Consider the following 13,593-nt stretch of genomic DNA (forward strand, 5'->3'; position numbering starts at 1 on the left):
TGCAGCGTTTTGATGACGACGCACAGCTTCAAGAGGAGGTAACCACGTGGTTGAAGGCGCAGGCGGCCGAATTTTACGACGAAGGAATTTCCAAGCTCGTCCATCGCTACGATAAGTGCCTTAATTTAAATGGCAACTATGTAGAAAAGTAGTATTTAAGTGTGGCTTTCATCTGTACATAATAAAAAAGATTTCCAGTACTTTATTTATTTTTAATTCCAAAACGTAATGTACTTTGTGGATAGCCCACGTATATTTTGACTTGTAACAATCTACACAGTCTTAGACGCTTACAGATAATGAACAAAAGCTTATGATGTAGGAGGCGACGTCACTCCAAGTCATGGATGTAAGTGGGACAATGTTACCTATCTGGTTGCCTCAGTGTTGTGATTATGCTACTACTGTAGTTTTGACGGATGGTTCATCTACATTTTTACGTGCTGGAAAATATCGAGTCATTGATTGCTAGCGGATCCAAAACTACCCTGACGTTGTTATTTTACGCCCAGGGATTCAGAGAGCGTAATGCATATGTCGCATAGTACTGCGGCGTTGTGGCAGGTTGAAGTTGCAAATTCAAGTGCGCATAACTATTTCGTTCGGGTCGATAGAGCAGTGTTGATGAGGAGTAGTTATGGTCACGTGCGCTTCGTGAATTCTGATAAACGCTCTCGTAACTTTCGGCAACTGACGCAACGAATATACACCTACCAAAGTGGAAGACACTGGATCTCATCAATATATTAAAGTTTAATTAATTTTTTTTTTTTTTTAAGGGTGCAACAACGGCTCTTGGAGTGTTGTTCATCTTCAGATATCACATGCTGCAGCGCAGTGTACTACCATCTGTACTACAAATAAGAGCAGGTAACTTTAAGTGCTTAAGGATGTGCGGATGAGCTTCGATGACACCGCACCATCAGCAACGTCTTGAGCCACGCACCCACGAGGCTTCCGCTTGCTGGTACAGGAAGTTTGTTTCAAAGTGCGTTATCTGTTGGGGTATGAGCAGATATTTATTCTCGAAATCAACCGACTGATTTTGTTCCAGCTAACATCAAACGGAGTAAACGAAATTAACTTCAAACACGAGAGAATTTAACAAACGTTCCATGTGTTACGGGCGGTGTGTTTTTGTATTCAACGTGTAGTCTGAAATACAGCTCAACTCGACGTTTTTCTCATTAATGAGCTTTTCCAGAGGAGAAAAAGGCGATAAGTTACGCACAAAAACGCTATAAGCGACCGGGATCTAACTCTCAAACTTCTGTATCCGTAATTTAGCTCTTAACAAGCGATCCACCGAACCACAGTACCTTTTTTTGATTTAGAGTTTTGATTTGTTGTTTCACGAAATAGCCAACAAACCTGAAGATGTGTACTGTGGAGCTGCAAATCTAGATTTTGCTTAGAACTAATAGAAAAATAGACATGACTCAACACTTGCCTAACTATATGTGATGTGCACAGAATTTTCACAACTTAGCTCCAGAAAGAGTTAAATGGTACATCCTTTGTTGTAGACTAAATCATAATAAAATTTTTAACACGTAACTTTGGCGCCATTTGACTGTATTATGTCTTTGTTATTATTTCCACCATCGTGATTTCAGTAGTTTTACCGCTATATAGTACATCTGGGAAAGACATCAGTCCATGAACTAAAATATGTAGGTGGTGACGTGTTATGCAGACATGTCCGACATGGACTAATATCTTTCCAAGTTGCAGCTGACAATGACTCAAAGACTGAAGTCGCAATTGTCCAATTAACAAAAAATGCCTACAGCCAAATGAAGTCATTTATGGTATCATTTAAAACTTGAAAAGTGTACCTTCTGTCTGAGATTTATGAACTGGGACTTTTTTGAACAAAATTTTCTATTAAAGAATATACCAGTTAGTTCTCACTTTCAATCTTTAATATTCATAGCCCGAACTCCTGCATCCCTACAACGACATCAGAGACATATTTGGATTTACATTCTTTATAAGTTTTAAGTGATACCTCATGAAACAATTTACCCATGTAATTTGAGGTAAAACAACTTCTAGGTTCTAGGTCTTGTTATGTTTCGCTTTTAAAATCGGTCAGTAAGACCCGTTTGATTAAATATCGTCAATACGGAACTCCAAGTGTGCTCACAACGCACTATTCACACCATTCATAACAATCTGAGTTAACGACGAGGGTGTGCTCTTCCCTATGAACGATTGCGAATGACTGAATGCGTGAATGAATTTGTTCTTAAAATTCCACCAGTAAGCCGAGTTAACAATATTGTGTGTGAGCTTTACCAATCAAACTGTAAAATTTGTACTGGTGAGCGTTCGTTCCCAGTACAACTGATGGGCCGCTTTTCCGCGTTCTCTCCTACTATGACGCCACGAGCGAAATTGCCAGAGGCTAGATACTCAGTTTGTTTCCAGCTACGTAAGTAAAGTGCCTGCAAATAAGTTGCAACACAAAGGAGGAGTTATGGGACATAAGCGAAAGTTGTCATGCGTGTCTGAAAGATGATGTCTGTTCGTGTTTCAAGCCAGCCGCGTAAGAGTGGCACTGGTATCGCCGCCGGCCGGGGTGGCCGAGCGGTTGTAGGCGCTACAGTCTGGAACCGCGCGACCGCTACGGTCGCGTGTTCGAATCTTGCCTCGGGCATGGATGTGTGTGATGTCCTTTGGTTAAATAGGTTTAATTATTTCTAAGTTCTAGGGGACTGATGACCTCAGATGTTAAGTCCCATAGTGCTCAGAGCCATTTGAACCATTTGTTCTCAAGGTTAAACTTGTCTCAAAGATTTTGTACAGTGGATGCAAATCAGCAGAAAGCAGAAGTGACTCAAGAAGAATTGGAAGACATTTTAGTGCAAAGCACGGAGAATATACCTCGTGGTAGTTATGGCCAACCAGCGGAACTGTATCAAGCAAATGAAGTCGAAACTAATTGCCGCTTGAATGAACTGATGGAACCAAACAACTCCATTCCACCAGAATTTGAACATGGGACTGTAGCCTAACAACCTAAAAAACCGTGCAGTAACATCCTCAAGAATTTTTGACCCATTACGCTGTTCAGTAGCGATTATAAAATATTCGTCCATGTAGTAAGCGAAAGGCTGAAGACAGTCATGAATAAGATTACTGGAAAATGCCAAACAAGTGTTGACAGAGGCAGATCAATTTACCACACACTAACGAGCCATAGCGATATAATATCAAAGAGTAGTCTTATAGGATGAAATGCACCGTCGTAACGTTATAATTAGAAAATACCTTCTATATGATGAGCCATCAGTTCCTTTTTCACATACTGCATGAAACAAGATTCCCGCACCAGTGCACCTGAATAATACAAAATATGTTCAGAAATAGTATTCAAGGACTTTATTTAATGGTCACCTCAGTGGCTCTATTAATATTGACAGTTCAGTAAGTTTAGTCAGTTCAGTTGCTATCATGGTACCATTTTCCATTACTATCGAACCACTGCTTACTATACAGAGGAAACAGCTACAAATTTTGACTATCAATGGACGGAACTTTGTGTGTCGCGGTTACGCAGATGATTGTGGATTTGTTGCCATGAACACAGAAGAAATAGAGACTCCACCTGAAACAATACAGAAATATGAAGCTGCATCTAGTGGCAACTGAACTGGAAAATATACGGATTAAAAAATATCGGACGCGGCATAGCTCTGTAAGACCATACACAATTAAAAGACCTTTCTAGAATGAAATTGAGGGTAGTATTAAGGAAAAGGATACAGAACACCACTGACATAAATAATAGAGAAATATACAACAAAATTATATCATGCTTACGGCTTAAATCGTGAGGAAATTAGATACATCAGAAAAACATGTACTGGTACCTACCTACATCATATCCAACTTACACTATGTTCCGAAAGTGTTACCAATTCCCAGCGGCATACTAGAAAGGTTGTTGTTCGCCATTGGCCAGTTTGTAGCCAGAGGAAATATGTTTGAAGACGAATATGATACGGTGACTTCCCCATGCGGAACGGTGAGTTGAACCACAGGGACGTACTCAAAAAGGCATAAACTCTTTCTTTTAACAGTACATACAATTGAGTATAACTATTCTCCGAAGAGTGCTCGTTGTATACCTGGTCAATTAAATTTCACCTCCTCACCTAAATGCTCCGATTGATGTTCATCACGTTTCACGTGATCTCTACCATTTCAGCCGCTTCCTTGGAGAATACAGTTACGTTCGAACAAGGATTCTGGCAAAGCAAATACAGGTGGAGAAGCAAATTTATAAAATTCTGGTAGAATCCAAGCCCATGAGAAATATAGAAGAAAAAGACAAGGAGCATAACTGGTGTGTTATTGGGGATACTATCTACACACAAAAATTGCTATCCAACGTGAGCAACAAATGTCAAACTATATTCCATTCAATTAGCTAATTAATGTATGTGCAACACGTGCAACCTATGAGATAGTGAAAGCCAGACTTTCGCTTGTGACAAGATCAGACAGATATGGTGCTTTATTCAGCTGCCGTACTCGAATACCCCCAGATACCACAACACCAGCAAACTTCCCCAGTCCGGATGCCGTGCCATATGCTAAGCTCAAAAGGATTTCGGTAAACTGATTAAAAGGACAAACAGTTTACTATATTCTAAACGACGAAGAAAAAATTGAAGAAGACTTCACGTACCTCACGATACAGCGTCAAAGGCTGCCGGCGTCAAACAGTATAAAGAGAACTTCGCAAATATCTTAAGTATAACAAAGTAATATAACAAAAACCGCAGGAAGGTATAGTAAACGATGAGTTCAGCAGACCTGATCAAATAGTCAGAACGATACGCCCTATCCGTTATAAATTTGAGCGTGATCCTTTAATTCGGAAAGACAAAGTGGATACGACGTTACTGAAGATAACAATTAATGACCAAGCAAGCAATCAGCACAATGTGTGTGTGTGTGTGTGTGTGTGTGTGTGTGTGTGTGTGTGTGTGTGTGTGTATGTTTGTGTGTACGTGTGTGTGCTTGTATATGTATCTATGCATTTATTTACAGAAGACATTTATTTAAGTTACATTAGCCGGGAATGTGAAGGCCATGCCGAGAAACCCTTTATACGTATATTTAGTACACATGAATAAGTCACTGTTGAGAAGACTGACAAACTAGACTGTCATGCAAGATTTTTAAGTTCCCGTTATTCAGTTACAAACTAGAGCACTTTCAGTTCATCTGTCAAACTACAAATATGTCATCACTTACAGTTAGAAGAAGAAAGTTTGAGATTTAGGAGAACATACAAATTTTAGTTCATTTTGAGAGGAAGATTTAAGTACTTCAAGATATTTCGGAAGTATCTGAAGGAAGCTAGGAAGCTCTCATCTCGCTCGGACGACGCATTTTTCAGTCTTCGTTTTAGCCTAGGCTTCAACTCTCAACGATGTGAGGACACACCAGAGAGAACACGTAGTGCGGATTTCACGTTGAACTGCAGGTCCCTTTCTCCCTCGCTGGATAACTGGTGTAGATCAGAGACATGCAACTCACCGAAAAGGCATTTGTAATAGTCCACTGAGACACATGAAATTATTATTACCATCTACATAAATAATTAAATTTGTACCTAACCCTGAGAGCTCTAGCCTTACTGGGAATTATGCGGTTTTTCATTTTTCTCAAATAAACTGCCACTCTTTGTGATAATGATCTCATTCTTTTATTGATTTCAGCCCACCGTTCAGTCCAGATTCGTTTTCACACGAAAGTCTCAAACCATCGACGTGACTTAAATAAGTGTGCTCTAAAAAAGAGAATGAAGTGGTCTTATTGAAATGAAATCAAGGACGTTCTCTGCGACCGCGCCTACCACTACGCACATGTTTTAATACATCCTGCTTATCCGTTACGCTAATAATTTATTGAGGGTACCTGACTAGATACCTCTATAGGGATTATTCAATATTATACAATCGGGTGATAAAAATAGATTCAGTGGTTCGTGAACGTGACGTTAGAAGAAAAAATTAATGAGTTTAGCCCCAGAACTTGAGTGAGAGGATTAATAGCAGATATTCCCACATAAAGTATTTTTGTAAGTACCAGAAAAGTTTGTTAGACAGACCCCTTCTTACACAAACGACATGTTGACCAACCTGCTGGGATCTTCTAGTGTTCACTGTTAGCTAAACACTGTAAAATATCAGCGTTATGTTTACTTCTACTGAAGAGTAACCTAGGAGAGTTGTCGGAACATCGATTGCATGTGAAGAAACTGAAGAAGTACCAGCCGTACGTACCCATGTAGTCTGCTGTCGTTTCTATTGTCATTTTAGTTTCCTTCGAGTATCGTTAAGTTGTAAATGGATATAGGTGCAGGTCGAGTGTCATCAAAATAATCAGGACGCTCAACGCTAATAGGCTGACTTTTTTGGGACGCATCTGGAAACAGAGGTCACCCGCAGGCAGATTTGTTGAGTATCACTTACTATGCCCATGATAATGAAAGCAAGCCGAAACAGTGAATTAAAATTTGTACCAAGGCCAGAATACAAACCTGGGACTCCTACTCACTAGACAGATGCGCTAACCACGGCACGAGTATGACACTGTGAGTGAATAACTGCAAGGATTACCATGGCCTAGTATGTCTCCCTCCCCATCACAAACTCCAATTCTCGCCTCAGTCCATGTCGATGTTCCCCTTCTTAATTCGTATCAGAACCGCAGAGACTCTCCAACGTTGGAATAGCACCTTCCCATTTAACGCAATGGGGACACTCCTGCCTGTACCTCAGGCGTATGTAAAATATTACTCATATAAATTATGTGTTGCAGAGACATGTTAAGTATCAACTTCATCTATGATAACGAATACAGGCCGAAACAATGAACGAAAATTCCAAGATAATCGGTGCAGCTGTGTTAGCCACAGAGTCAGGAAGTAACAGTGCTTAGTACATTTTAATAGTGAGCAGAAGATGTGGGTTCAAATCCCGGCCTTGGTAAAAAATTTTAATTCATTGCTTTGGCATGTATTCTCTATCATAGATAAATATGAGACTTAATATGTCTCTGGAACATCTAATTTATATGATCATTACTTACTGTGTCGTTCACACAGTGAGTACTCACCTGGAAGCGCAGCTCCCCGAGTGGAGGCTGAGCATAGGGGATGCCCAGGAATGCCGTGTAGGACGCGTTGTAGACGCTCGTGGCCATGGTCCCTCTAAGTGTGCCCTGCTGCACTGTCACCAGCACGTCGTCACCCTGTAGAAACGTCACCTCATTTCATTTACGAGTGAATACACGAGTTATAACAGTTACAGTTTCTTTTATTCTGCAGAGTTGAACCATTATTATATTTTTATTCACAGGGTACCGTTAATATTTCGTAAGACTACGCTCTAAACACATCTTCACTAGGGTGGTCCTTAGTGGCAGGTGATTTTTCGGAAGGTAAAATTGTCATGTTCACAAACTAAAAAAGAAAAAAACAGAATATGTAAAATTTCTGCTCAGTTAGAAATAACTGCAAAGTGATTTGCGAACACCTTGCAGATGGAACATGTTATACGAAACAGGTAATTTAAAAGTTGTAGACTTGACAGCAAAAAAAGTGGGTCACTGCCGAATACAACCAACATAACTTATATGCGTTGCAGGTCCTCTAAACACCAAAACCCCGTGGGGTACAGTCATTTGACTGCACACAATGGGTACTGCAGGAGACTACTAGAGACCAAAGGTCTTTATGGCAGGCAGTCTAAGCATCAACTAATATCGTCATATAAAACATATTAGAAAACACCTTCTTAGCGATGAGACACCCCATAACAATCATAAACTAACCTTCATTACAACAAGTGACATTCCAAAAGTTCTGAGAAAACGGATTATTGTACATTATCATACAGTAATCCATTGTCAAAATTAAATACTTGAGACAATATATGGAGTTACAAAGCTGAACGGCAATTGGAAAAAAGTTTTTCACTCTCGAAAAGATTTTCCATCCACGTGCTGAACGTCGCTCAACGGCGAGTGGCTCTGGAAATTGGATATTGAACGAAACAGTAAAAAACGCGATTAACGGCCACAAGCACTCTACAGAAATCTCAACATTAACAGCTAATAACCAGTAATGTCATTGTTCTCATAACACATCAACAGCTACGTGTACACAAATTTGAACTTTAAATCACATGACCAACATCGTCGTTCTGGACCTGGATTCAAACCCAGCACCTATAGCCATTGCTAACTAAACTAAGCTTTGTTTGTTCCTTATTGAGACCCGACCACTAGGCATAAAGAGACGTGTAGACGTTTGCACTAATATCAGTTATCAATTCAGATCTTGAAAATAAATGACGAGAATGTTTGTACTGAATTGGGAATCCTGTCATAACAGTTACCTACCTGGAAACTACCCCCAACGACGTTTAATATGGTGTCTTTCACAAGGAACAAGGTATGCTCATGTTTAAAATTTAAATGCCATCATGTAAAGCTTGTGACAGGGATGCGAACCCAGCAACTAATCGGATTGTTAATAAAGTACGTAAAATCAGAAGTTAAATATCAAATATTTTCACCAATAGCGAGATGTTGTAACCTTAAATGACGATAGAATTGTTTTTGCCTGACTGGGATTCGAACCCAGCATCTAGTGCCGTCGTTTTCTAGCCAGGACGCCGGCCGGAGTGGCCGAGCGGCTCTACGCGCTACATTCTGGAACCGCGCGACTGCTACAGTCACATGTTCGAATCCTGCCTCGGGCATGGAAGTATGTGATGTCCTTAGTTAGGTTCAAGTGGTTCTAGGGGACTGATGACCTCAGAAGTTAAGTCCTATAGTGCTCAGAGCGATTTGAACCATTTTTCTCTAGCCAGGAACAGACGATAAATAGCTATTGTTGGTTCACCAGTAGCGAGATGTGCGCATGTATAGCTAGACATCAGGCGTCGAAAAGTTCTGTGCAGAATGGAATTCAAACCCCGCACACTTGGTCTTGAAGACACTTTAACTATCAAATTCTTTTCCAATAATAGCTAGGAATGGTATGTTTGTACTTTCAATGACGTGATGGATAATACTCTGCTGGCTAGAAGTTGAATCCACAACATATCTTCGTTGGTAATCACAACGAACACAACGTCAAACCCAAATCCGTTTTCGCCAGTAGGATGGAGAGGAATGTTTGAACTTGAAAAGATGTAAGGAAACGTTTGATATTGTAATGTACTGATTAAAAGCTCATGATGTGACTGTGAGTTGAAACGAACACGTTACAGCTGACAACGCACGAAGAGACGTTGAAAATGCAACTATTTTTCACAAGTAGTTCGGAGTGCTGATGCTAGGGCTTGAAATGAAATAATGAATATTTTGTGCTGACCAGGATTCGAAATCAGACAGGAGCCTTTCGAGGAGGCCTAGAAGAGTTGGCAATCTTGGGGAACACAGTGAAATCGAATTCGAGTCCCAGTCCAGCACCACAATTTTCAACGTCTCAGTTTCAAATAAAGTAAGAGACTTGTGAACTTACATTGCCATGGATTCATTAAATGAAATACGTTTTCTAGTTTACGACGGCGTGCTGGTGACAGAGTCTCTGCCTTCCGGGGTTTCTCCATCTGTCACAGCTCAAATGAATGCCGCTCTGCCCCAGCCAGCAGCGAAGGGATGTTATCTTTACTGCGGATATTGAACTAAGGAACTTACTGGCGTTCTGCACTTGGCGTTACTAGGGGTGAAGGACAGTTACTTTGTGTTAAAAATCTACACCTGACGTGAGATGTGAACCTACACGTTTTACACATCAATACAAGATTAATCCACCAGACCACAGAACCCCCTGCCATGCACATAATTATGAAATGTAGGGTATTCATTTAGATGTAGATGCAGATGTCAAGGGAAGGGTAACAGGAAGGAGGGCGGGATCTGGGAATGAATAGAAGTGCAGAAGTTCAAAATACAAGCGTGAAATGCTTTCAAAGTATTGCTTACTTATATGTTGCCACAGTTCTTTTTAAGACCGAGAGATAAGGAAGGACTGTTTTCAGAACGAAGAATGTGTTATAGGGAAGGGGAGATCAAAGAATACGGTTTCATAGGTGTTGAGAGGAATGATAGAGAGTAAAGACAGTAGCAATTAAAAGAGAAAATGTAGCGTCAATGGAAACCGCTAGATTTGTTTATAAAGTTTTGGGGGAGTGGAATAGAAGGGCACTTGCGGTGATAGTGTCAGAGAGAGCGTGAGAGAAAATAGAGGGGATATTAACAACGAGTAAATATAATATATTGCCTATTGTGTGGAGGACGGAGGTTGTATTCATGGATGGTGGGGAAGAGAGAGATGTATTTGAAATAACAAAAACTACTGTGACAGAATCCATCTAAGCTGATTAGTTTGTAAGTATCTAGACAGGGTATAAATGAAATCAAAATAGAATATTTAACAAACTGTATATTCAAAAGAAACCCTCTTGAATTAGAAAGGCAACTCAAAGGAAAACTAACCCATATTGTATCTTTGCTGTTGCCACGCGATCTTCCACTAGCTTCCATTGAGGAAAAATGACGAAAAAGAAAACACAAAACATTTTATACAGAATCCTTCATTTTTTGTACTTCTATCATGCGTCTTGGCATAGAATGTATAAGCCGTCGGACGTAACAGCCTGAAGAAGCAACTTCCTCCTAGGCTTCCAGGACACAGTCCCAAAGAGCGTCCACAGTAGTTGGTTGGTTTCGTGGCCACTTCACTGTTAATGTTCTGGCGACCTCAGCCCACATGTTTTCCATGGGGTTCATATCAGCGGCCCGTGGCGGCCAGTCCATGACGTTGACGCCAATCGTGGAGAGCCGCTGCTGAACAAATGCAGACTTGTGAATAGGAGAATGGTCCTCTTGCAATGTGGCGTCCCCTTCTGCGTACAGCATTCGCACTCACGGATACATCACATTTTCCAATATGTGGACATACAGCACGCTGTCCAGAGTTCCTTCTATCATGTGAAGAATTCCCGCCCCTCTCGCAGAAATCAAACCCAGCAGGTAACAGATAGCCGGCCACTTCTTCTCGTCATGGTTACATATTCTCGTCGATGGCGAGTCCCTTGCGGCCTGTAAACGATTCGTGGACCATCGTTACTGGTGGAAAACACCTTCTCATCAGTTAAAATGACGTTGTCCCACGGCGCCCTCAGATGGAGCTCCGCAAATGCTAGCCGGTATAAAACGTTGTCTTCGCTGAGCTCTTGTTTCACGGCGGATCGTCGTGCATGCAGTCCAGCGTGCCTCAGCCTTCATCGAATCGTGTCACTCGAGCCGAGGAAGTTGGTCTCCCGCCGCAACTGTTTCGCGTTCAGAAAGGGATTTTCTCTGTTCCTAGACACTAGGTCCCTGTCTTCCTGCTGTGAGATCACTCTCTTCCTGCCTGAGCCAGGAGCCCTGTTGGTGGTGCCTCTTTCAAGGCAGATCCTCCACCATCTCGTTGCAGTGGTATGTGGTACGCCATACCGTCTGCCAGCTTCTCTGATGGAACATCCTCCTTCTTCAATGAGAGCGACGACTCTATCTCAAATAGACATCTCCAGTGAGCCATTACGGCAGACAGCCTGATGTGTATTTCTGCTTGCCGCTCTTATACTGATGCCAGGAGAGGAGGTAAACATATTTACGTCAAACGGAGCGGCAGAGGAAGAGGCTTGCGGCGCAGCCGTGCTGGCTCGTCCCGGGCTGTTGACCCATCAACGCCACCGCCAGCTCGCTCCCTTCCGTCTCGCCTCGGCCATCCTGGCTGGCCCGTAGCTCGCGAGCCGCGGCTGGTACAGACCCGGGCCGCATGGCCACAATCACCCCTTGAAGGATCAAAAGTTACACCTAACCTACCCAAGTCTGTAGTACAAACTAACGCAGCTACAGCTATTATGCTATAACATGTGCAGGCACACCTACAGTTGACGATTCATTCAAACATTTGACGAACAATATGTTCAAAAATACATTCATTTTAAACATAGCTACCACAAAATATTTCACCTAGCTAGCAATAGCATGACGCAGGAAACTACTGTTTCTTGTAAGCGCTCTGCATTATATGTAGCCTTAAGAAAACGTGTGTTCAACCACGACAACTAAGTGGAATGTAAAAGTAAACAGGTTTGGCGGCAGATTCTCCAAATAATAGTATATACGTAGTATATAACACAGGTTTTGTGCCCATATAACATGTACTCAGTGCCTCGGAAACAATACGTGCTGCACGACGGAAATTACTTTCTGCTGAGGTACTTCATTTCCATTTCAATGATGCACGACTACTAGAGAACATTGCTCTTGACGCCAGTCAATCCACTTGTAAATTAACACCATGATATCGCAGATATTAGGCAACACGTTACTAGGGATGAGAAAGGCCTTAAGGTTTGCAACTAAAAATGCTACTCCTAGCTACTACTGAATAAGAATTTGATTGTTAACGTGTCTTCATAACCATATGTGCGGCGTTCGACTCTCAGTCAGAATAGACGTTATCGTCGTCTTATTTCTAGTTAAACGTGCGTACATCTCGCTAATGGTGGACCAACGTTGGACATTTCTCGTCTGTTCCTGGTTAGACAACGACGGCGGTAGGCGCCAGGTTCGAATTCCAGTCAGGAAATACAACTTCAGTCGTCATTTAAGGTTCCAGACTCGCTACTGGTGACAAACTGTGATATCTACATTCTGATTTTACGTACTTATTCAACAATCACATTAGGTGCTGGGTTCGCATCCTTGACACCAGCATTACATGATGGCATTTCAATTTTAAACATGTGCATCCTTTGTTCCTTGACAATGCAACAATATACAACGTCTTTCGAGGTAATTGTCATGTTAGGGTTCCTGATTTAGTACAAACATTATCTTCATTTACGTTCAAGTTGAGAATTGATAACTGACACTGGTGCAAACGTCAATATTTGACGTCTCTTTCTGCCTAGTGATCGAGTCTCGATAAGGCACAAAGCTTTGCTTGGTTAACAATGGCTTTACGTTCTCGGTTTGCATCCGGATCCAGAACGAAGAGGTTGGCCATGTCATTTAAAGTACAACTTTGTGTAGAAGTAACTGTTGATGAGTAATGTGAACAATGATATTACTTGTGATTCGGTGTTCGTGTTGCTATTTCCGTAGAGTGCTTGCCGCCGTTAATCAAGTTTTCTATTAACTGCTTAGTATTACATAAAGTTGATGCGAAACCACTCCCCGTTGAACGTTGAACGACGTTCAGCATGTGTTGGGTAAACCTTTTAGACAGCAAAGAACTTGCCATACAACTTTATAAATCCATATACTGTCTCAAATATTTAATTGTGCTTAAGGATTACTGAACGATTTATGTGACAAAATTAGTTGTCCCATAATGTTTGAAATGTCACTTATTGTAATTAAGTTCAGTTTACAAACGTTAAGGACCGTCTGATCTCTTCTGTACTATCATGGTGTTACTTTACATCTGGACAGACTGTCATAAAGACCATTTTCTCTAGTAGTCTCTAGCGGTACCCATTGGGTATCTTACAATGACTG

The 13,593-nt window shown here is 41.3% G+C and overlaps 1 protein-coding gene across 1 annotated transcript in view; it reads right to left on the reverse strand.

Moving 5' to 3' along the window:
* Window positions 1-13,593, reverse strand: part of LOC124788819 (cholinesterase-like) — an 80,857-nt gene that overhangs the window by 61,995 nt on the left and 5,269 nt on the right. Inside the window, exon 2 of the mRNA XM_047256099.1 lies at window positions 7,141-7,275. Within this exon, the coding sequence (XP_047112055.1) occupies window positions 7,141-7,275 (135 nt within the window). The remainder of the gene's footprint in view (window positions 1-7,140; window positions 7,276-13,593) is intronic.

Source organism: Schistocerca piceifrons, chromosome 3 (genome assembly GCF_021461385.2).
Source record: "Schistocerca piceifrons isolate TAMUIC-IGC-003096 chromosome 3, iqSchPice1.1, whole genome shotgun sequence".
Taxonomy (NCBI): domain Eukaryota; kingdom Metazoa; phylum Arthropoda; class Insecta; order Orthoptera; family Acrididae; genus Schistocerca; species Schistocerca piceifrons.